The 25,176-nt window shown below is 50.5% G+C and overlaps 1 protein-coding gene across 3 annotated transcripts in view; it reads left to right on the top strand.

Moving 5' to 3' along the window:
- The window catches only part of EGFL8 (EGF like domain multiple 8), a 35,493-nt gene that overhangs the window by 7,809 nt on the left and 2,508 nt on the right, over nt 1–25,176 (top strand). Inside the window, exons 1-9 of one of the 3 annotated variants that reach the window (XM_028720464.2) lie at nt 6,594–6,870; nt 7,223–7,318; nt 9,402–9,539; nt 15,416–15,535; nt 17,419–17,531; nt 17,813–17,908; nt 18,943–19,107; nt 22,659–22,735; nt 24,673–25,078. In XM_028720464.2, the coding sequence (XP_028576297.1) occupies nt 9,439–9,539; nt 15,416–15,535; nt 17,419–17,531; nt 17,813–17,908; nt 18,943–19,107; nt 22,659–22,735; nt 24,673–24,909 (909 nt within the window). In that variant the 5' untranslated portion in view covers nt 6,594–6,870; nt 7,223–7,318; nt 9,402–9,438 and the 3' untranslated portion in view covers nt 24,910–25,078. Of the gene's footprint in view, nt 1–6,593; nt 6,871–7,222; nt 7,319–9,401; nt 9,540–15,415; nt 15,536–17,418; nt 17,532–17,812; nt 17,909–18,942; nt 19,108–22,658; nt 22,736–24,672; nt 25,079–25,176 lie in introns of those variants that run through there. The other 2 variants (XM_028720466.2, XM_028720463.2) reach the window with 2 other exon arrangements.

Raw genomic sequence — 25,176 nt, 5'->3', positions numbered from 1 at the left:
CAATTAGCAGAAGCCAATGCAAGGATTTCTGCTGGTGCAATGGGGCTTCTTGCCCCCTCTCTGACCCTGTGCACCCCCTGCACCCCAAATTGGCTCAGCGTAGATGGTTCCAGCTAGCAAGCTTGTGCTGATGGGACAAGCTTAATGCTATAATGAATTCCTCCTCCTGGCCAGGGCTTCTGCCTTCCCTCAGGGCAGACAGGTCCTTAAGAAGCCCCAGGGAAGATGGGGAGGGGGGTACAGAAGAGAGGCTGCCCCACATTTCTTTCAGGCCCTTCACAGTCCCCTCAGAGGCCGGTGAAACAGAGCATCCAGGCTTCCCTCAGGGCTTCTCCTCCCATGGCAAATCAGCAGATGTAAGGAGGAGGCCCAATTCATAGAATCATAAAATTGTTGAGTTGGGAGGGACCCCGAGGGTCATCTAGTCCAACCCCCTGCAGTGCAGGAATCTCAGCGAAAACATCCATGACAGATGGCCATCTAACCTCTGCTTAAAAACCTCCAAAGAAGGAGAGTCCACCACCTTCTGAGGGGAGTCCTGTTCACTGTCAAACAGATCTTGCTGTCAGAAAGTTTTTCCTGATGTTTAGTCAGAATCTCCTTCCTCGTAACTTGAAGCCATTGGTTCCAGTCCTACCCTCCAGATTCGGATCAGGACCGGGTCACGGGCAACAACATTACACAGTCAAGTTTAGTTTTGGCCCATGGCAAAAGGCCAGCATGTGCAACCATTTACACACGACAAGAGGGTATTATGCTTATTTCTTTAGGTGGTTTATATGCCCCTTATTTGCGCAGCAGATAAGAATCCGTGAAAACCCATTAAAATAGCAGTCCATAAAACCATGCACGCCGCATTGCCAAGCCAGCGTCTCCTATCCCACCCCATTCTGCCTAGCTGTGTAAACAACATGCAAAACCACACAAGGCCCATCTGTGCGAACCATGCCAGATGCAGCCCTGTGGAAACGCAACCGGACCCACACCTGCAGCAGACTGCCGCACATGTGGGAATCATAGAATCATAGAATCATAGAGTTGGAAGAGACCACAAGGGCCATCGAGTCCAACCCCCTGCCAAGCAGGAAACACCATCAGAGCACTGATGAACACCTGGTGAAGCCGCCTTCAGCTGAGACGGGCCGTTGCCAGGTCTCCAACTGGCCAAGCGTCGTCTCCTCTGACCAGCAGCAGCTCCCAAGGGGCAGCAAACATGTCGGCCCTCCAGATGTTGCTGGCACCCAGCTCGCATCCTCCCTGCTCATCGGCCGTGCTGGCTGGGGCTGATGGAAGTTGGAGAACCCAACAACATCTGGAAGGCGGCTCCACATTGGCTATCCTCAGAGGCAAACACAGCTGTCCTCTCTGTGGTCCTCTTCTCAGGAGATGCCACTTCCCAGCACGGAAGTGACTTGCGCGCCGGAAACCTGTAACTTACGAAGCAACTTTCTAGGGCTCTTTTTGTGCTGGCAATTGTCCTCTGCAGTGCTCACCTTTTTTTGGGGGGTGTCGGTGTGGTCCCCCCCTCAGATTTATTCCCGCTGTTGCTGACAGTGCCACGTCCCCATCTTCCTTCCTTCCTTCCTTCCTTTCCCCCTTGCTTTTGCCCCAGTTGTTTAGTTCTGGCTGTTGTCTTCTCTCCTTCCTCCTTGCGCCTGGACTGTCGCTGGGCTCAGCTGTGGCTACGCCCCTATTTCTACACGGGAAGCCACTACTTCCTGCCTCCGCTGCTCGTGCATTTGCTGCTCACTCGCTTTCGCCTCGGCTCCCTTCCCCACAAACCCCCTTCCTTTTATCTCCCCACCCACTCCTTGCGGCTGAGGAAGGAGGCAGGTGCACAGAGGCCAAGTTGCCCTTTACTCAATCAGCCTTCGCTTCCTTCTCAAGAGACGGCAAGACCTGCTGGGAAAGCCCCTTTGCCCAGGAGCCTAGCTCTTTGCTCTGGGTCCCTCTGCAAAGCGACGCTCCGCTCCGTCTCAGAATCCTGGAGACATTGAATTGTAGAGTTGGGGCCTGAGGATCATCTAGTCCAACCCACTTGCAACACAGAGATATGCAGCTGTCCTGTACGGGGATCGAACCTGCGGCCTCGGTATTATCAGTTACCATGCTGTGTTTTCCAGCGATAGTCCCGGATTTAGAGAAGCCGTCCTGGTTTCTGATTTGATCCCTTCATGTCCCACTTTTCCTTAGGACGTCCCTATTTTCATCGGTGGAAATGTTGGAGGGTATGGAGTTATGCAGCCCTTGAGCCAGCCTTTAGAAGACACCTGAAGGCAGCCCTGTATAGGGATGTTTTTTAATGTTTAATGTTTTATTATGCTTTTATTTATGTTGGAAGCTACCCAGAGTGGCTCATCAACCCAGTCAGATGGGCAGGGTAATAGTAGTAGTAGTAAGGTAAAGGTAAAGGGACCCCCGACCATTAGGTCCAGTCGTGACCGACTCTAGGGTTGCGGCGCTCATCTCGCTTTATTGGCCGAGGGAGCCGGCGTACAGCTTCCGGGTCATGTGGCCAGCATGACTAAGCCGCTTCTGGCGAACCAGAGCAGCGCACGGAAACGCCATTTACCTTCCCACCGGAGCGGTACCTATTTATCTACTTGCACTTTTGACGTGTTTTCAAACTGCTAGGTTGGCAGGAGCAGGGACCGAGCAACGGGAGCTCACCCTGTCACGGGGATTCAAACCGCCAACCTTCTGATCGGCAAGTCCTAGGCTCTGTGGTTTAACCCACAGCGCCACCTGCGTCCCAGTAGTAGTAGTAGTAGTAGTAGTAGTAGTAGTAGTAGTAGTAATTGGATAGAATATCCCTGTTTTCATCAGAGAAATGTTGGAGGGCATGCCATCTGCTTGCTTTGTTTTATTTTGCACATTGGGAGGTGAAAAATGAACGCCACCTTCCCTCTCATGGAAAGTCCCAGGTTCAATCCCTGACGTCTCCACGTATGGCTGGGACAGAGGCCCTGCCCAAAGCGCTGAAGAGCTGCTGTTGCCAGTCAGTGCAGGCAATACTGAGCTCAATGGTCCAAGTGGCCTTGAAGCAAGCATCAAAGCCTGTATAGATTACCACAGCCTGACTCATCATAAGGCAGCTTCTGACACCCGTGTCGCATCGGGCTGCCATGTTGTTCTGCCACCTTGTGAGAGGAGCAGGTGGGTGGAAGGATGGCTGTGGACCAGCAGCACATATGCGCCCTGCAGAAATCTCACACTGCGTGTGAAACCGGGCTGGAACTCAACAGCCTGGCACTTCAGGGTGGCTGTGTGGGCTTCATCATTTAATCCTGGCTTTCACACAAAATATTCTGGCGGCTATCCCGGAGGTCAAAAAGCGGCCAAGCTGATTTTGTTCTGGCTGGGGTTAGCCAGGACCGTTCTGCGTCCTCTGGGAGAGAAAGAAAGAAAGAAAGAAAGAAAGAAAGAAAGAAAGAAAGAAAGAGACAAGACTCCAGTACAGAGCTCAAAAGAAGCCAGACCAAACTAGGCCTTATCCCTAGAAAACAACCCTGCGCTAAATTTTCAAAGCTCGCAGTATATACCAATACTAAAGCTAGCCGGGAAATGTGTTGCAGCGTGGCTTTCGGGGTGTTGACCCCACTATGTACATGACATTTGAGCCATACAAATCAACATTTGGACTCTCTTTCGAGCAGCAAACACTTGCCTGGGTGTCAGCATAATGTGTGAATGTGGCCACTGTTCACACACCCAAGTTTCTGAGCAAGTGAGAAATCTTTCCCATCCTGTTCAAGCATGAAGCTTGCTGGGTGAGCTTGGGCCAGTCACTGTCTCTCAACCACACCAGCCTCACATGGTTGTTGTGACAGTAAAAGGCATGTGCACCACTTTGAGGTCCTTGGGGAGAAAGTGGGATGTAAACATAATCCTAATTATAACAATGAACACAGCAGCCTCCGTGAATACCTTGGGACTGGATTTTCTAAAAATGAAGCTCACTGGGGCGTTTGTGATACCTGTAATATATGGTTTTATTTGCACATAGAATTGTAGAGTTGGAAGGGACCCTGTGGGTCATCTAGTCCAACCCCTTGCAGTGCAGGATTTTTTTGCCCAGCATGGGGCTCAAACCTACAACCCTGAGATTAAGAGTCTCCTGCTCTATTGACTGAGCTACCAAGGTGGATGTGCACCAACTGAGCTTACGATGGATGGTCTCACAGGGCTAACACTCCACCAAAGGCTGGTCCCCCTTTAGTTCTAGGGTTCCTCAAAGAGAGCAAAACCTCTGGGTGTTCCCAGCTCCAGTCGCAATATGAGGTTGACTAGTCTTCTTGCCACATGCGCTGGATTATGGAGAAAGCTAGAGAGTTCAGAAAGACATCTACTTCTGCTTCATTGACTATGCAAAAGTCTTTGACTGTGTCGACCACAGCAAACTATGGCAAGTTCTTAAAGAAATGGGAGTGCCTGATCACCTCATCTGTCTCCTGAGAAATCTCTATGTGGGACAAGAAGCTACAGTTAGAACTGGATATGGAACAACTGATTGGTTCAAAATTGGGAAAGGAGTACGACAAGGCTGCATATTGTCTCCCTGCTTATTTAACTTATATGCAGAATTCATCATGAGAAAGGCTGGGCTGGGTGAATCCCTAGCCGGAATTAAGATTGCCGGAAGAAGTATCAACAACCTCAGATATGCAGATGACACAACCTTGATGGCAGAAAGTGAGGAGGAATTAAAGAACCTTTTATTGAGGGTGAAAGAGGAGAGCGCAAAATATGGTCTGAAGCTCAACATCAAAAAAACAAAGATCATGGCCACTGGTCCCATCACCTCCTGGCAAATAGAAGGGGAAGAAATGGAGGCAGTGAGAGATTTTACTTTCTTGGGCTCCATGATCACTGCAGATGGTGACAGCAGTCACGAAATTAAGAGACGCCTGCTTCTTGGGAGAAAAGCAATGACAAACCTGGACAGCATCTTAAAAAGTAGAGACGTCACCTTGCCAACAAAGGTCCGTATAGTAAAAGATATGGTTTTCCCAGTAGTGATGTATGGAAGTGAGAGCTGGACCATAAAGAAGGCTGATCGCCGAAGAATGGATGCTTTTGAATTATGGTGCTGGAGGAGACTCTTGAGAGTCCCATGGACTGCAAGAAGAACAAACCTATCCATTCTGAAGGAAATCAGCCCTGAGTGCTCACTGGAAGGACAGATCGTGAAGCTGAGGCTCCAATACTTTGGCCAGAAGAGAAGACTCCCTGGAAAAGACCCTGATGTTGGGAAAGATTGAGGGCACAAGGAGAAGGGGACGACAGAGGACGAGATGGGTGGACAGTGTTCTCGAAGCTACCAGCATGAGTTTGATCAAACTGCGGGAGGCAGTGGAAGACAGAGGTGCCTGGCGTGCTCTGGTCCGTGGGGTCACGAAGAGTCAGACACGACTAAACAACTAAACAACAACAACAACCCTCTCCTGCCTCACACTCACAGTCAAGAATCGCATACCCCTCAACCGCCCCATTTCTTCTGTGGCAGCCGCCAAATCAATCACAATTTCTGTCGGTGTCCTGCCAAATCCCGATTTTTCCAAGCGGGACAGAAGCAGCTCTAGTGAAGTGCTTTCGGCAGGTTGGCTAGCTCACACCCGAGCAAAAGGCACTTGGTTTTGGGTCAGGTGCTCTGGCCTGTGCCAGCATGTCTGACCCAAAAAAGAGCACCCAAATTTGAATCCTCCGAATGTTGAAGTGTATGGAATCACATGACTGCTCAAGGAACATCTATTCTAGACTAAGACTCTGTTCACACTCCCGCTTACTGTGCCCCCTCCCTGTGTTTCTGGTGCTGGGTTTTTAATCCATGTTCAAATGGATTAACATCCTACACTTTGTTATAAAATGCTACCGTCTGGCACATTATTTCTGAAACTAGCTTTATGCTGATTAGAGTCCTTCAACAATTCTCTAGGCAAGGTGTGAACACCTTTGCAGAAGGTAATAGCCTCCCTTCCCACCAGCGCCCCTGCCTAGTGTGCACACAAATAGAAATGAATCTGACACTAATGAAGCCATGCTGATGTGAACAGCTTGGGGGGGGGGGAGGCAAAGCTGTGAATGCATCGGGGGAGGCAGGGGGCAACTTCACTGTGCTTTAACACACCCAAACACACCCACAATTCCTTTAACAAAGCCTGGCACAGTGGCAGACTCAGGTCTCAAATTTCAGTGACACCCTGTGCAGTGCCAAAATTTGGCACCCCCGCCTTTAAATAACAGTTGTGGCATTCCCTGTGGCTCTGCACTCTCAATCCCTGCTCCCCTAAATCCACCTTTGCCTGGCACAACCCAATCCAAGGTCAGGTGGAATAAGTTAACGGGAAATTATTTCCTGTCCTATAGGAAAGGCTTTGCCCATTGAATTTCAGTCAACAGGGGAAAATATCCCCCTGCCCCTGTTTCTTCCTGGTGACCAACAGCTTCACCTCTTGAATGTCAGCCTGTCGCATTGAAGGAGAGAAGGTGCAGATGTTCAGCCATGCAGCGGACTTGCCCCTGCCAACGAAAAGGCTTTCGAACCGGGAGGCCGGTATGCTGCCTGAAGCCTTATCGCCTCCTCGCCTCCCAGCCCACCCAGACACCAGGCTCCTTCATCTTGAAGGCGTTGCAGCGGGAGACAATGTGTGTGGCTGTAGCCAGCCGGTTTGTTTTAAAGGCCGACATCTGTGGGCGACATTTTCCGTCACAGCCTGGAACCAGTTCCTGCCTTTGTCCTATTGTGGCAGCCCAGACAGTGGCCCCTCTCAAGTTCCCGAACTTCGCCGCAGCCTCCTGCCAGCAGTGGCCCCCGACAATTCTGGCACACAAATCCACACACACACGGCTCCCCGATATCCTGGCCTTGTGGTGTGTATGTGCTGGGTTGGGGAGGGGGGTTCTGCACATAATGCTCTCCCATTCCAGCGCAAAGGACCCTGAGAGTGACAATGAACTGGTTTGTTCGGTGGGGGGTGAGGAATCCCAAGAGGGCGGAGGGGACAATGAGGCCCTGTCTGGGCCACTCGCCTCGTTGGCGGGTTTGGGGTCGAGGGGGGGAGGGGGGGAGGGCGTGACTCATGCCAGGGGCCGAAATGCCAGGGGGCATCGGCCAGAGGTGGGTGGAAGGGGGGATTTGCTGCGGCTGCTGCTGCAAGGGTGCGTGGCGGCTGTCCAAGAAAGGTGGGGACTTGGCTGTTTCAAACTCTGCTTCCACCCACAGCCGAGCTGGGAACAGACGGCTGGATGCAGCAGCTCTCAGGTTGGGACCTTGAGGGCATCAGGAGAGAAGCACCAAGGCTGAGAGGAGACAGAACAGGTAATGTGCAAGGGTAATTTTATGAGGTTGGTGGTGGGGACATTTTGCAGCACGCGCTGAGAGTGTGGGCGTCCTGTGGGATAGCTTAGTTGGTAGAGCATGAGACTCAAGGTTGTGGGTTCGAGTCCCACGTTGGGCGAAAGATTCCTGCATTGCAGCGGTTGGACTAGATGACACACCCACACCCACCCCGGTGGTCCCTTCCAACTCCGTAGATCTGTGATTCCGCATGTAAAGTTTGCTGAATTCTCCGCAGCGCCAGATATTGAGGATGGTGCAGGGCCATCTTTGCCAACCTGGTGCCCCCCAGATATGTTTCAGACTACATATCCCATCAGCCCTGGCTGACACCTCTGGAGGTCATCGGGTCCGGTCAGCGAAGGCTGATAAAGAGGAACGTTGCTATACTCGCTCCTTTGCTGTTTTGGCACGGAGGGGGTTGAAGGTTTGTTTTATCGTTTTATAATGTATAGAAAACAGAGAATTACGACGACCGGCGGAAGTTAAAAGATGAAAAGCAGAACTATAAAACGGGCATGCAGAAAGCACCCAGTTGCACAGGGGATAAAATAACAAGTCTTAAGTAAAGACTATAAACGTTATCAGATCGCCCAGGATAGTTGCAGATTTGCCAGCCTTGTGATGATGATTGCACTGAAAAAGATGCCTCTGCTGCGTATGTCATAGAAGAATGCCAAACCGTATAAAAATGGTCTGGAGGTTCCAGTCCTTGTCGAAATCTTGAATTATCCATTATAGCTATATTCCAGAATGAGCAGTACCAAGCAGCCAGGGGAAGATTTGGGACTGTTTTCCATTGAGTTGCAGTTACCATTCGTGCCGCCAAGATCATATATAAGACCAATTCATAGAATCATAGGATTGTAGCGTCAGGGAACCTGAGGGTCATCTAGCCCAACCCTCTGCAATGCAGGAATCTTTTGCTCAACGTGGAACTCGAACCCACAACCCTGAGCTTCAGGGTCTCATGCTCCATTGATTGAACTAATATATATCTGTTTTAACAGTAGCTCGAAACGTGGAAATATAGGGTGAAAATCTGTCCTTGGCATGAGTGGAGCAGAGGGAGCTTTAGCCGTTGCAGTTTCTGCATGTTAAGGTGTTCAGCAAAGGAAACAGGACCAAAGGGAGCCAGTAAAAAGGGGAGAAGCCTCGTTGCAATGGACAAGACGAAATTCTGTACAAATTTGCACTACAGTAATACTTTGGAAATCACTCAAAGCCCTTCCAGGAAAGATAAATTTTGTGACAAAAGTTCCATCTCCAAAAGATATTTTATTTAAAAAAATTACATCCCTTTCTCTCTTTTATTGAAGAAGAAAATGATATTTTTATGCCATCATCATCATTACAGAGGCGTCTGTGGAGGGGATATAGTGATTGAAAATGCCTAGCCAACCAGATTGGAAGCTGGGTTCCTATTGAGTATATTTGGCGAGCCGTTATGACAGTGATGTGGGATTGATCATTCTGTGATATTATGGCAGGGGACAAAGCTGTATTGTAACTTTTGAATACATGTATAATAATAATAATATAAAAATTACCTCAGATAATAAAGTAAGGAAAACTGCTCCTTCTCGTTCATTTCCCCCCCGCCCTACCACATATAAGGAATCTGAGAAGAGCTGTGCTGGATCAAGGCAAAGCGCTCTTTAAAGATGCTAATTTTCAGCTGGGATTCCATCACCTACTGGCAAATGGAGGATGCAGGATTAAGGCCAGTTTGGGAACTCTTGCGCGACAAACCCACTTCCCCCCAAAGACCAGGCTTTTGTGATAAGGAAAGTGTGGACGTTTGCTTTGATCTAACCTTGCCCAGCCTCCTCTGCAAACCAACCGGACTGATGGCTCAGTTAGTTGGAGCGAGGTGCTGAACATGCCAAAGTCGCAGGTTCAATCCCCGTACGGGACAGCTACATTGCAGGGGGTTGGACTGGATGACCTCCGGGTTCCCTTCCAAGTCTACGATTCTGTGTCAAGGACTGAAGCTGCAGGCAAAGGTGCTGCTTTGTTGCTGAGCCGCAGCCCTTTCCTTAAATCCCTCTCTTCTCTTCCACAGGTCTTGGGATTTGAACCCGCTCCCTGTCCTCTGTGCTATGGGGAGGCTGGGTGTTGCTGCCACAGCCTTCCTCTGCGGGGGGCTCCTCGCTGCCTTCCTCCTGAGGGAAGCGCTTGGACAGAGCAAGAAGCCTGAGACGTAAGGAGAGAGTGGTGGGGTGGGTAAAGCAGGCAAGGAATGCGAGGCTGCCCCCTGGATCTGGGCCAGAAAGCTGCAGCAGGAATGGGGATGGGGGGACGGACTTCTGCAACCGCTTCCCACCCTCAGGGAGGGAGCCAGTGTGGTGTAGTGGTTAAGAGCGGTGGACTCGTAATCTGGTGAACCGGGTTCGATTCCCCGCTCCTCCACATGCAGCTGCTGGGTGACCTTGGGCCATAGCTGTCAACCGTCCCTTATTTGGCGGGAAACTCCCTTATCCCAGCACCATGTCCCGCTGCTGTCCCTTACTGATGATGTCCCTTAAATTTCCCGGGTTTCATGCTCCCCCGGCTCGGGAGGGAAGCAGCGGCTCGAGGTCCGCCGCGAGAGAGCGCGCGCGCTGGCACCGTCGTCCTGGTGCGAGGAGTTCCATCTGCCCTTCCCCGCCCCAGGGGAGGGAGGGAGAGAGACTCTCGCCCACACCGCCCGTGAGCCCGGAGGCGGCAGCAGTGGTGGAAGCTGAGGAGGCAGCCTGAGGGAGGAGGAAGAGGAGGGGATGGGGAGGGATGCAGAAGGGCGGTGCTTCAGCGGCCACGGCGGCACTGCAACCCTCTCATGCCGGATTGACAGCATCTGTCAATCCTACCAATGTATGTAACTTTACAACAGCAAAATCCCTTATTTTAGAGGCTGCTGGTCCCTTATTTTCAAATCCGTAAGTTGACAGCTATCCCTTGGGCTAGTCACACTTCTCTGAAGTCTCTCAGCCCCACTCACCTCACAGAGTGTTTGTTGTGGGGGAGGAAGGGAAAGGAGAATGTTAGCTGCTTTGAGACTCCTTAGGGTAGTGATAAAGTGGGATATAAAATCCAAACTACTACTTCTCTTCTTCTTCCTCCTCTATAGAGCAAGATTCAAAGTTATTGTCCTAGTGTACAAAGAACTTTTGGCCCAGGGACACTTTTCCTAGTACGTCCTAAGCTAGAATAGCTCAGTCAGTAGAGCAGTGTTTCCCAACCTTGGGCCTCCAGCTGTTTTTGAACTACAATTCCCATCATCCCTGACCACTGGTCTTGCTAGCTAGGGATGATGGGAGTTGTAGTCCAAAAACAGCTGGAGGCCCAAGGTTGGGAAACACTGCAGTAGAGCATGAGACTCTCTTAATCTCAGGGCTGTGGGTTCAAGATGTCCCTCATGTTCCCTTCCAACTCTATGATTCTATGATTCCAATCACTGAGATCATCAGGGGGGACACTGTGAGAAGCTCCCGATGAACCAGAAACACGAGTCTTTGGGCATAGTGGGCCCAAATCTGTGGAACTCCTTGCCACAAGAAATCAGGCAGGTGCCATCAAGATGAAAACGGTTGTCTGCTCAGGACACCTGCGCAGTTTAAAGCTGTTCTGATGTCACTCACACATACACAAAGCTTTCATTTGTGTCTTAAATTTTCCATATGATATTCTTTACCTATGTTGTAAGTCGCTTTGACACATAACTTGGAAACGGGATATAAGTTCCTTAAATAAAGAGAAACCAGTAACTGTGAAAGAAATAAGAATGGAAGAGCAGAGTCAGGCTGAACACAGCAGAATTCGGCAGCCAAGTTGCTCACCGGAGCAAGACGGTTTGAGCATATTACGCTGATCCTGGTCCGACTGCACTGGCTACAAATTAGTTTCCAGACTCAATTCAAAGGGCTACTTTTGACCTATAAAGCCTCAAATGGCTCAGGACCGTGATACCTCAAGGACCACCTCTTTCCATATGAAGCTACCCGGACCCAGAGATCATCTTCTGAGGCCCTCTTTCGTGTGCCTCCTTCTCGAGAGGTCCGGAGGGTGGCAACACAAGAACGGGGCCTTCTCTGCAGTGGCTCCCCACCTGTGGAATGCTCTTCCCAGGGAAGTTCGCCTGGTGCCTTTAGGTGCCAGGCAAAAATGTTCCTTTTTAACCAGGCCTTTGGTTGATTTGATTGACATCCTATGCCCTTTTAAAATGTGTTTTATTTTTTTGGGGGGGTGTTATTGGGTTGTTTTTATTTTGATTATTTTGTGGTTTTATATTTTGATTTTATTCTGTGAACTGCCCTGAGACCTCCAGGTATAGGGCGGTATATAAATTCAATTAATAATTATAATAATAGGCTAGGTGATTGGTGCGTGAGCGTGTACCCACCCACCCACACATACAGTCACACTTCCTTCTCTTCAAAAACCTGAAACATTGGGATCAAGCAGCTAGGCAGGAAACAGAAGAGCAGAAAAAGGAAGTTCCTTCACATCAAATAGCCCCGAACTCTGCTGATGGCCACAAGGCATCACAGTCTGGAACCCTCGACAACAGCCCCAGAATCATGGAATTGTAAGGGACCATGGGGTCATCTAGTCCAACCCCCTGCAATGCAGGGATATTTTTCCCTGACGTGGGGCTAGGGCAGGCATAAGCAACCTTCGGCCCTCCAGGTTTTTTGAGACTACAATTCCCATCATCCCTGACCACTGGTCCTGTTAGCTAGGGATCATGGGAGTTGTAGGCCAAAAAATCTGGAGGGCCGAAGGTTGCCTATACCTGCGCTAGGAGGTGAGATAATCCACTGCTACGTTTTCTTGGAGATCCCACTGATTAAGTAAATAAATCTCTTCTTCTTCTTCTCCTTTGGTGATCACTCATAGCCGAGTAAGATTATCTTCCATAAACACGGTTTTAACGGTGAGTCCGTAAGTGACTGTGGAGGCCAATTCTGGATCCACACGTCCTTCCACAGTGGTTTCCGGGTGGGAGTTGATCACGGTGTGGATTTGCCAAGCGTGCCTTCCTCCTAGCATGTTTCTCCCCTGAGTCCTGAGTTCAAGTGTCTGCAAAGCCCATGACACCTTTAGATGACTCCTTGGGGTCCCTTCCACAATTGCACGATTCTAAGGTTTATTAATTTCAATATGTCTACTCTGAACAGGACTTAGTTGAATAGAACCCAATGATTAAAATGCTTTCTGGTCCTCGTCTTTGGCACGCGGAAAGTCCCGATTCAGTCTTGGGCTTTTCACAGAATCTCGGCTCTGACGAAAGCCCTTGGCACAGGGCACCAGAGCTTGGCACTGAAACAGAACTGTATAGACGGATCCCCATACAAAAGGCTCTTTTGTCTGAATCCAGCAAAAGACAACATCTCATCTCTTTAAAACAAAGCAAATAATTAAGAAGCGAAGACTTCCCTGGGACCTTCGCTTTCCCCCCCGCCCCTTTCCTTTTGGAAAGAGAAAATAAAAATGTGCTGCAAATTGTTTTTTTAAGAGCTGTGGGCTATACAAAGAGGATAAATTATGTCAATCAAAGCAAACACATGCACACAATTTGTCTGGAGACAGATTATGGTCCCCACCCCTGACTCTCCCAGGGAGCTTGAAAAAGATGAAAAATTGGGATGAATCCAAAAGCAATCTTACTTCTCCATGCGGCAAATAACTTATGCTGGTTCCTGTCTCATTTTAACAACCTGCTTGGCCAGAGGAGACAACAGAATGACAGAAATATATGTATATGCTACAGAACGCAAACTCTTTCCCAGATGGCACGCAACTCTCTTAAAAACATTGTCTCTGCTCTGCTCAGCAGCCAACGACAGCACCTTACACAGAGATCAATTTAACTTTCAATTCAACCCGGTCCCTCTAAAGTAGAAGGATACTGGGAGATATTTTTAGCAGAGCAGCAGCACTGGGAGATAGTGGCTCCTTAATCCTTCCCCCACCTGCCATTTCTCCACTCCAAATCATCTGCCCGCCCTCGTGGCTTTTTCTCCATGGGTTTCAGAAAGCACAATTTCGCCCAGCTCCCAGATATAGCTGGCAGAGAGGCAGGGAGCGGAAGCCACATGGGGGTGGGCCACAATTTCAGAATGAAAAACTGGTATGTGGGCATTCAAAGAGTTAAGCACCCCTCCACAATCCAGCAATGAATATCTCATGGTCATGGCCAATGACGTTTCCAGAAAGCTGGCTCTGGGGCAACTTTTGGACGTAGTCATAGAAATATAGAGTTGGAAGGGACCCTGAGGGTCATCTAGTCCAACCCCCTGCAATGCAGGAAAATGCAGGTGTCCTTAAATGGCCTCGGACCAGTATACCTGAAGGAGCGTCTCCACCCCCATCGCTCAGCCTGGACACTGAGGTCCAGCTCCGAGGCTAAGGGAGCTGGGCATGTTTAGCCTGGAGAAGAGGAGGTTAAGGGGTGATATGATAGTAAAGGTAAAGGTACCCTGCCCGTACGGGCCAGTCTTGACAGACTCTAGGGTTGTGCGCCCATCTCACTCAAGAGGCCGGGGGCCAGCGCTGTCCGGAGACACTTCCGGGTCACGTGGCCAGTGTGACATTGCTGCTCTGGTGAGCCAGAGCCGCACACGGAAACGCCGTTTACCTTCCCGCCAGTAAGCGGTCCCTATTTATCTACTTGCACCCGGGGGTGCTTTCGAACTGCTAGGTTGGCAGGCGCTGGGACCGAACAACGGGAGCGCACCCCGCTGCGGGGATTCGAACCGCCGACCTTTCGATCGGCAAACCCTAGCCGCTGAGGCTTTTACCCACAGCGCCACCCGCGTCCCTTTGATATGATAGCCATGTTCAAATATATAAAAGGATGTCATATAGAGGAGGGAGAAAGGTTGTTTTCTGCTGCTCCAGAGAAGCGGACACGGAGCAATGGATCCAAACTACAAGAAAGAAGATTCCACCTAAACATTAGGAAGAACTTCCTGACAGTAAGAGCTGTTTGACAGTGGAATTTGCTGCCAAGGAGTGTGGTGGAGTCTCCTTCTTTGGAGGTCTTTAAGCAGAGGCTTGACAACCATATGTCAGGAGTGCTCTGATGGTGTTTCCTGCTTGGCAGGGGGTTGGACTCGATGGCCCTTGTGGTCTCTTCCAACTCTATGATTCTATTCTATGGTGGCTCCCTCGCTGCGAGAAGCAAGGTTATGGGGAACCAGGCAGAGGGCCTTCTTGGTAGTGGCACCCGTCCTGTGGAACACCCTCCCACTGGATGTCAAGGAAATAAACAACTACAGTATCTGACTTTTAGAAGACATCTGAAGGCAGCCCTATTTAGGGAAGTTTTTAATGTTTGACGTTTCATTGTGCTTCTAATATTCGGTTGGGAGCTGCTCAGAGTGGCTGCGGAAAACCAGCCAGATGGATGGGGTATCTTATAATTACAATTATAATTATAATTATAAGAATCAAACCTACAACCTTTGCATTATCAGGGCCACGTGCTAACCAACTGATGCCCATGAGTAGCTTTAATTAGACGGCTGGGGGGAATATGGATGGGTTTGGGCAGAGAATTTAGCAATCTGTGCGGCACCCTGGTTTTAAACCGGAAGCCGCATTATGCAGTCAGGCCCTTAGTCCATCTAACTCAGTATTGTAGACACTGACTGGCAGCGCCACTCCATTGATTCAGGCGGGAGACTGTAAGGGATTGAACCTGGAACCTTCTGCAAGGAAAGTAGATACAGTGGTACCTCGGGTTAAGTACTTAATTCATTCCGGAGGTCCGTACTTAACCTGAAACTGTTCTTAACCTGAGGTACCACTTTAGCTAATGGGGCCTCCTGCTGCTGCCGCGCCGCCGGAGCACAATTTCTGTTCTCATCCTGAAGCAAAGTTCTTAATCTGAAGCAATATTTTTGGGTTAGCGGAGTCTGTAACCTGAAGCGTCTGTAACCCGAGGTACCACTGTATTTTAACCACTGTGCTAAGACCTTTATTTTCGATGTGTTAGCAATCCCATGTGGTTTAAGCCACCACAGGGCTTTGATATTCTAGAGGCTGAAAGGAATCCCCCAAACCCTCTCAGTTGTGACCCTCTCTGACCCACAGCCGAGTGTGCGCACGTCGCACGTTGAGGATCCCCTTGTTCTACAACGAGACCTACGCCAAGCCTGCGCACCAGCCGTATTTGACGCTGTGCGCTGGACCCCGTGTCTGCAGCACCTACAGGTACGCAAAGTCCTCCACTGCATGGAGATTCCAGGGGTGAGGAGGGTGGGGGACATCACAGAATCACAGAAGCCAATTCCGGCTTCTGTTTGGATCCTGGAATGTCCTATTTTTTGGCCTGGCGCTCTGGGGCGACCCTGCTGATTTGCACCAGAGCGCCAGAATGAAAGATGCTCGTTTTTTTGGTCTCATGAGAGTGTCTTTCGGTCTTGTATTCCCACATGCGCGAGAGTTCAGGACCAAAAAAGGAGTGTCCCGATTTTGATGCCACAAATGTTGGAGAGTATGGTTTCTGCTGGTGGTTTTTTTTTTTTTTTAAACTGCTATCTGTTTTAACTTGCTGAGGGAGAGGGTCTTTTCTGTGGTGGCTCCCTGCTTGTGGAATGCTCTCCCCGATGAGGTCTGCCTGGAGTCATCTTTAGCATTCTCTCGACGCCAGATAAAAACTCCACCTAGGCATTGGACAGATTGTCATGATTTTCTGTTCATTGATTACGTCAGGGATAGCCAACATGGCTCCCTCCTGATGTTGCGGACTCCACCTCCCATCATCCTTGGTCATGCTGGCTGAGGCTCATGGGAGTTGTAGTCTAAAACATTGGCTGCCCCTAGATTGTATGCCTTTGCTGCTGCTTCGTTAGATCTGTTTCATGAGTCACCGTGTTGCCTTTTAAAGTAATTTCATCATTCTTATTTTAAGAAATGTCGTGCTCTTAAAATTCCATAAGTCATATGGAGACTTCTTATATGGCAAGTGGCTAGTGATTTGAACTCGTGACTGTTGTAATGCCTGTTGTGATTTTGATCTTTTCTTTTTCAAATTTTTTTATTCATTTTATAACACAAATAAACAACACAAACAGGGGAAAAAACCAATACAAATTCTTGTCTTATCCTTATTTTTTCTAAACATTGTTAGGTGAGCTTCCCCACATCCCCCCTATCTGATTTTCATTTTGCCTCATCTTTAGCCGTTTACATATATCATAATTTTTAACCATTTTTTTATCACACTTACTTTTACCATAAAAATCTTCACATTTTATCCCTTACATCTAATACTATTTTAAAATACAATATCTTCTACTTCTAACCCTACAGCCTAGATTTTGATCTTTTAGGCTGCATTGTATGGTTATCTGCTTGATATAAATAAACTATTTTCCTCACCAGTGGTCCTTACCAGCTATTAGCCACATGATATGTACTTGGAGTCGAGGGTGGGTTTCATGCTCTTTATTCAGCTCATAGTGGGAGGAGGAATGAAAGTTCCCCCAAAGTATCTGCTTTATATACATTATTTACACAATGGGCTGCACGTGATTGGCTAATTCTGGAATTCTCCTGTAGGCCAATCAGGTTGTGGATTCACTTTCACCTGGAGCTGGATTGGGTGGCTCCTGTGGACCAATCATACTGATGCATTGTTCTAGGACCAATCAGACTGCTGCATTCTGAATCCTATTGTTCTAGGACCAATCAGACTGCTGCATTTTGGATCCTATTGTTCTAGGACCAATCAGACTGCTGCATTTTGGATCCTATTCAACTCAGTACATAACACCACAATAGCTAAGAAGGGGGGCTCATAATTTCCAGCTGCTGGAGACAAACAACAAAGGATGCTGATTCCCCTTTCCCCCTGTTTGTGCAGTAATCATAGAGTTCTGGTCCTTTGCTGTGTGTAGCATGTCTGTCGCTGTGAGACCCTAATAAGCGGAGAGACTTTCTGGCCAGACGTCTCTCTACAGTTCCTGCTTCAGATAATGGTGGCATTGTCTCATCTTAAACACTGTATGGTGTCAGAAATGGAAATCATCATTTACCCAGTTTGGTGAGAAGGAGAAGTAGCCAAGGACACTTGCGTTTTCCCTCTTCCCTAGGACTACCTATCGCGTGGCCACACGGCAGGTGCGCAAAGACATTCTGCAGACCCACATCGTCTGCTGCCAAGGCTGGAAGAAACGCCACGTGGGAGACACCAAGTGCGAGGAAGGTGAGTCCTCGAACCGTGGCTTGTGCCGCAGAAATGTGATGGAAGCCACAGAGATCGGAGTCGGACATCACTCAGTTATCCGCACATCCCTAAGATAGTTGTTTACGTCCTTGGCATCTGATGGGAGGGCGTTCCACAGGGCGGGTGCCACCACCGAGAAGGACCTCTGCCTGCTTCCCTGTAACCTCACTTCCCGCAGGGAGGGAACCGCCAGAAGGCCCTCAGCGCTGGACCTCAGTGTCCGGGCTCCTTCAGCCTTGCTCTCTCCTTTCTCCTGCCAGCCATCTGCAACAAGCCCTGTCAGAACGGAGGCACCTGTGCCCAGCCAAACCAGTGCCAGTGCCAACCAGGCTGGGGCGGGCGCTACTGCCATGTCGGTGAGTAGAGCAGCTGGAAGCGACAAGAGGCAAGGGTTAGCACTGGGTGGCTGGTGGGGGACGTTGGTCACGACTAGCTTGACATCAAAGGCACCATCGCATCCTTTCCGCCTGAACCATTAGGAAGGCGCCTCAGGGGGCAATTGCTGGGAGGTCCGGGGTGGTGCCCTCTATCTTAGCCTGGTGCCCTTTATTGCAACAGAAGGCACCACCAGGGCTCATTTAAGGGATAGCTCCGTCGGTAGAGCGTGAGACTTTTAAATCTCAGGGTGATGGGTTCGAGTCTCACACTCAGCCAGGCATAAATTTCCTGCATTGCAGGGGCCTGGACTAGATGGGTCCCTTCCAATTCTACGGTTCAGATTTCCTGTGGGTTGGCAGATACCTGGCTTAAAGGCCTTACTCACCAGGACTAGAAACTTGGGGTTTCTGCAGGTTGGCAGATTATTTATTCGAGGTCCCGAGAGGAAGATGCAGCAGGGGTTCTCCCTCCCGTCAGACTATAGCTGTCAACCGTCCCTTATTTGGCGGGAAACTCCCTTATCCCAGCGCCGTGTCCCGCTGCGGTCCCTTAAATTTCCCGGGTTTCATGCTCGCTTGGCTCGGGAGGGAAGCAGCGGCTCGGGGCCCTCCGCAGCGAGAGAGAGAGCGCGCACTGGCGCCGTCGTCCTGGCGCAAGGAGTTCCACCGGCCCTTCCCTGCCCGAGAGAGAGGGGGGGAGGGAAGGAGACTCTTGCCCACGCCGCCCATGAGCCCGGAGGTGGCAGCGGTGGCGGCGGCTGAGGAGGCAGCCTGAGGGAGGAGGAAGAGGAGGGGATGGGGAGGGACGCAGAAGGGCGGCGCTTCAGCGGCTGCCGTGGCCCTGCAACTGCCTCATGCCGGATTGACAGCATCTGTCAATCCTACCAATGCATGCAACTTTACAACAGCAAAATCCCTTATTTGGGCTGCTGGTCCCTTATTTTCAAATCTGTAAGTTGACAGCTATGCGTCAGACACTTAAGACTCCTAACCCCGCTGCCGTCTTTCCTTAGACGTGGACGAGTGCCACGCACCCGTCTCTCTCTGCGACCAACGCTGCCTCAACACCGCAGGGAGCTACGAGTGCCAGTGCCACCCTGGCTATGCCCTGGAACCAGATGGCAAGAGCTGCCGCTTGCTGCCCACTGCCCAGGCCGCCCCTCTGCATGCCAGCAAAGGTGGGTCCCCACAAGGACTGGGAGGAAGCTCTGTGGAAGGGAGGGGGGGACGCTTTGCAGCCCGAGGGCCGCATTGCCTTCTGGGTAACCTTCCTGAGGCCACATGTCGGCAGGGGCAAAAGCGGGCGGAGCAATGGCTCTGAATTTTGCCTAGCCTATGCACCCTAAACCAGTTTCTATTTGTATTTATGGTTTGCATCTTTTCCCTACCTTTATCTCTGAGGAGCTCAAAATGGCGTAAGTGGCTCTCCCCTGCTTCGTTCTCTCCCTACAACAACCCTGTGAGGTGGGTCAGGCTGCGGGGCAGTGACTGGACCAGTGAGCGTCATGGCTGAGGGAGGATTCGAACTCTGATCTCCCAGGTCCTAGTCTGACACTCTAACCGCTATGCCACACTGGCTGTGTCTCTCTCTCACACACAACCCCCTCTGCCCTCTATCTGGGCAAGCAAGATACCTCAGCAGAATTCGAGGACACGTCCCAGCTGTGCCAAAACACTCCTGGAAGGTGCGAAGCTGGCCTGGCGAGGGGCGTGGCCTGTGGAATGGGGTGTGGCCTGTTGAAAGGGGGTGTGGCCTGCGGAAATTCTCAAGGGCCAGATAGACCTGGCAGGCAGGCAGGTGGGGGCTGGCAGAGGACAGAGTGAAGAGTGAAGTTGGTGGGGCAGGACCCCATATGCTTTATGTCCCTGGCCACATCCTTAAAGGTAAAGGTAAAGGGACCCCTGACCATTGGGTCCAGTCGTGACTGACTCTGAGGTTGCGGCGCTCATCTCGCTTTATTGGCCGAGGGAGCCGGCGTACAGCTTCCGGGTCATGTGGCCAGCATGACTAAGCCGCTTCTGGAGAACCAAAGCAGCGCACAGAAACGCCATTTACCTTCCTGCCGGAGCGGTACCTATTTATCTACTTGCACTTTGATGTGCTTTCGAACTGCTAGGTTGGCAGGAGCAGGGACCGAGCAATGGGAGCTCACCCCATTGTGGGGATTCGAACCACCAACCTTCTGATTGGCAAGTCCTAGGCTCTGAGATTTAACCCACAGCGCCACCCACGTCCCAATGGCCACATCCTTACCATCCACTTAAAGCAACTCCTATCTTACTTTTGCAGTCATGGCTTCCCTGCAAGGAATTCTGGGAACTATAGCTGGTGGAGAGCGCTGGGAATTGTAGCTCCGTGGGGAGCGGGGATTTTAACAGCTCTCTGGTTCCCAGAAATTTTTGGGAGAGGAAGCTATGGCTGTTTAACAAAGCAATACAGTGGAACCTTGGTTGTTGAACGTAATCCGTTCTGGAAGACCCTTCGACTTCCGAAACGTTCGACAACTGAGGCGCAAAGGGCTGTCTGCAAATTCAATTGAGAAAATTGAAAAACACACAGTGGGAGCCGTTCAACTTCTGAGGCACGTTCAAAAACAGAAGCGTTTTCTTCCGGGTTTTCGGCATTCAGGTTCCGAATCGTTCATCAACAGAAACATTCGAGAACCAAGGTTCCACTGTATAAACGTGTCGGTGTGGGTGAAGGCCAGTGTGCCCCACAACGCCACCTCCTCCTGCCTCACGCAAGCACCTTGTTTCATCCCCTCATAGAAGAAAGCAGCCAGCTCTACCATTGGACAGAGTGAGGCGGCTGCTTCGGGCGGCAGTTGATGTTGACAGGTGGCATTGAAGGGCAGGTGTGTGCTTGTGTCCTCAACTTGTGTCCACAGTGCCTTGAGGCCATTTTTAAGCTGGTTTTGGGTTAAATCCCCACCATCTCCCTGGAGAGCTGGTAGAATTTCCTGACTGAACTCCGGGGAGAAGCTGCCAGTCTGTGTAGGCAGCACTGAACTGGGATGGACCAATGATTTGATTCAGTGCAAGGCAGCTTCATAAGTTCGTTAGGGCTGCTCAGCAGGATTTCTGGGGGGTCGTAGGGCATATTCTCCCTCGCTCCCTTTACGTTTACTGGTTGCTGAGGTGGACGAGAGAATGACACCTTCAATTGCGCCACTTCCTGGCTTCTTCTCACAAACAGATCTCTTCTTCACGGGTCACAGCGGCAGCTGTCTGTGACCCCATGCTGCCGAGTGTATTTCACAACTTCCCTGTAAAAAGCAGCTTTGAATCTGGCCACTGAGTTCAGTTCCAAGAACCTCTTTCTGCTTTGGTTTGCATGAAAAAGGAAACAAAACAAAAGGCCCTGAGAGTCGTGGAACGCAGTCTTCAGTTCCTTTGTAAAGTACCCCAAACCAGCAGATATGTACACAGATTGACTTAAGGTTGTATCCAATACTAGTCCTACTCAGAATAGACTTATCTGAGTGAAGGGACCTGACAAAATTATGAATAGGACCAGCATTGGCTGAGGGGCGGAGTCTGGACACTCGAGGGCGGTGCCTGGTGGAAAAGGAGGTGGAGCCTGCCAGGGACCTATTAAGGTAAAGGTAAAGGTACCCCTGCCCATACGGGCCAGTCTTGACAGACTCTAGGGTTGTGCGCCCATCTCACTCAAGAGGCCGGGGGCCAGCGCTGTCCGCAGACACTTCCGGGTCACGTGGCCAGCGTGACATCGCTGCTCTGGCGAGCCAGCGCAGCACACGGAACGCCGTTTACCTTCCCACTAGTAAGCGGTCCCTATTTATCTACCCGGGGGTGCTTTTGAACTGCTAGGTTGGCAGGCGCTGGGACCGAACAACGGGAGCGCACCCCACCGCGGGGATTCGAACCGCCGACCTTTCGATCGGCAAGTCCTAGGCGCTGAGGCTTTAACCCACAGCGCCACCCGCGTCCTAGGGACCTATTACTTTGTAATTAAGTGTACAAAGAGCAGAATGCTGATTCGTTGTGTTCTGTACATGTGTTCAAATCTCGCCCTCCTTGGCCCTTCTGCCAGCATGGCATAGTGGTTAGAGTGTTGTACTTCGGAGACCAGGGTTCGAATTCAATCACTTGGAGACCTTGGGCCTGTCACTGCCGCTCAGCCTAACCTATGGTTGCCATACATCCGGAATATTCCGGACATTACCCGGAATACTGCAGTTGGCCGATTTTCCTGAAAAATAGCTATTAAAAAAATCAACCTTTTTTTTTTTTTTTTTGGCAATTATGCCAAAAAAGCTCAACATTATTGGGCAAAACAAAAACTTCTGAGAAGAAAGGAGAAGAGGAGAAACCATGTACAGTGGTACCTCAGGTTACATATGCTTCAGGTTACATACGCTTCAGGTTACAGACTCCGCTAACCCAGAAATTGTGCTTCAGGTTAAGAACTTTGCTTCAGGATGAGAACAGAAAGCATGCTCCGGCGGCACGGCAGCAGCAGGAGGCCCCATCAGCTAAGGTGGTGCTTCAGGTTAAGAACAGACCTCCGGAACGAATTAAGTACTTAACCTGAGGTACCACTGTATTCCACCTTGAGCTCCTTGGAGAAAACGGTGGGAGATAAATACAAAAAAAGAAATGAAATCAATTTTGGACCCTCTCTGGGGCTCCACCACACACTGGTAGTTCTAGTCCTCCTCCTTCTCACGCTCTCTTCTCCCTCGTCCTCCTCTTCTCTTCCCCCCAGTGCAAATTTTAGGGGCTCAGGAGACGATTCCCAATGAGATCCAGGAGCTTCAAGCCAAGGTGGAGCAGCTGGAAGAGGTGAGAGTCTTTGTAGGTCTCTGTCCCAGGAGGCTGACTGGCCACTGGGAGAACAGGATGTTGGGCTCTATGGCCCATTGACCTCATCCAACTGGGCTCTTTATTATGTTTCTGTTCTGGCCCCTTACTTTGAGTTTCAACCAACGGCTGACCCATAAGGGACAGTGGCCTTCGAAATAAAAAAGAGTTTCCTCACCTCATTGGACCACCCCTCCCTGGTTTTTGGCCACCACACTCCTTACATGCCAGGGAGGGAGAGGCCCTCAAGTTTCCAACAGCTGGGTCTGTTTCAGATAGTTGATGGATGAGGGGATAGCGGACAGACTGATAACTTTTAAAGACCCAGGTGGGGGGAGCTAAAGGCCAAAGATTAGCAAATCAAAGAACTTAGCAGTAACAAGATTTCAGTGCGGCATTTCTCGGAGGTAGAAACAGAGACGGGGGTTTAGCCGGTGATACGTGCCATTTTCCCCCCTTGCAACATGTGTGGGCATAAAGAATTTGGCAAAGCCAGCTCTGGATAAATAGCAGATGAAGAATCCATAGTGAGTGCCCTTGAAAATGGTTATGTCCTGGCTATACCCTTGGACAGCCAAGGGGCTATTTTGGAGGAGGACGAGGAGCCGAATGATGCAAGGCATTCCTGCAATCTCTCCCCTTCTCATGATGGGGTTTGTATATATTTTTTATTATTTTTATTATTATTATTATTATTATTATTATTATTATTATTATTATTTATGATCTCCCCACCCTTCACCGTAAGGTCGCAAGGTGGGCTGCAACAATTTAAAATACAGTATTATTAGCACTGTTGTTGATGTTGTTGTTGTTGTTTAGTCGTTTAGTCATGTCCGACTCTTCGTGACCCCATGAACCAGAGCACGCCAGCATTAGTATTATTAATTACATTTGTATGCCACCCTTGAAGACCCGAGGGTGGTTCACCACAGAAAAATACAAAATGAGAACATACACAAAGTTACACAAAAAACAAGCCAAAAACAAAACAAAACCCTCCCCCACAAACACACTTAAAGAGGCTTAGAATGTTAAGCAGCCAAAGGACTGGTTAAAGAGAAGAGTTTTTGCCTGGCGCCTAAAGATATGTAATGAAGGCGCCAAGCAAGCCTCTCTGGTGCAATACAAATTAACGTATTTTTCGCCCTGACCATAGGGCGCACCTAGTTTTCAGAGGGGGAAATCAAGGGGGGAAATATGATTCCCCTCCCCCCAGCTCTGGGAGCTGCGGACAGGCTGCATGCAGCCTGTGCACTTCTCCCAGACCTTCTCCCTGCTATTGCGCAAAAACCCACAGGAGGGAGAAGGGACTGACTCTGCCAGTCAGTCCATTCTCCCTCCTTGGGGAAAAGCCCTCAAGAGCGGCGCACCCTTTAAAGAGCATGCAGCTCCTGCAGGCTTTTCGATGGAGCTTGTGGGGCTGGCGATGGGGGGAAGCGCTGCTTTCCCCCACCGCCAGCCTCAAAAAACACACTCTCCTGGCTTCAGCGAAAGCAACGCGAAGCCTCCGGAGCGCAGGCTTCGGAGGCTTCGCGTTGGTATCGCTGAAGCCAGGGAGCCTGCATTCGCTCCATAGGACACACACACATTTCCCCTTAATTTTTGGAGGGGGAAAAGTGCGTCCTATAGAGCGAAAAATGCAGTAGTTATGAGGAATGGGCTACTGCCCCACCAACTTGGGTCTGCCGTCAGTCAGCCCCCACCTTTGCTGCTTGGAGAGTCCATTGAGTGGCCCTGCCTGACAGCTGCCGCCTCCTCCTTGCTCTCAGTGTTGCCCCATGTACAGCAAAACCAGAACACGTTGGCTGTCTCTGGCGCCACCTACTGGCTGGCTCCCCACCTTCTGCCCTATCAGTCCCAGTGGGCCCCTGCCACAACTGCCCTGCAGCCCTCCTCTCTCCACCCCACCCCTGCAGCGCCTGGAACGTGCCATCGCCATCTTGCCGCCTTCCCTGGAGCCCGCCCAGCTGAAGGAGCTCTGGAGTCGCCTGCTCTACCTGGACCAGGTGGAGTCGCTCAGCGACCAGCTGCTTTTCCTCGAAGAGAAACTGGGGGACTGTGAGTATCAGAAAGGCCACGCCGTCCTGACAGGCGGCAAGAACACGCCTCGCGACCCATGGGCACCTGAAGCAAAACAGGAAGGCGCCACCTAGCACATGTGCCCTGCACCACCCAACCTTCCTTGCCCTCTCCACTGAAGCCTCACATATCGGGTCACACAGCTGGGCTCCAGGTTCTTGCGAGAGTTCGCTGGAAGCTGCCATGGCCGCTTCTAATCACTTATCCAGTGGTGGCAGAGACGCCCCCACAATTTCGCCACCTGCTGCAGTCTGCCTCATGGAAGGGCCGGCGCCATGCACAGGAGGCAAATGATTTCATGCAGGCGAGGGTGTGATCTGGGGCAAGGAGAGTCCTGAGGG

Source organism: Podarcis muralis, chromosome 2 (genome assembly GCF_964188315.1).
Source record: "Podarcis muralis chromosome 2, rPodMur119.hap1.1, whole genome shotgun sequence".
In the NCBI taxonomy this organism is placed as follows: domain Eukaryota; kingdom Metazoa; phylum Chordata; class Lepidosauria; order Squamata; family Lacertidae; genus Podarcis; species Podarcis muralis.
The sequence above is the reverse complement of the archived record's forward strand: the minus strand, read 5'-3'. Positions and strand labels throughout refer to the sequence as shown.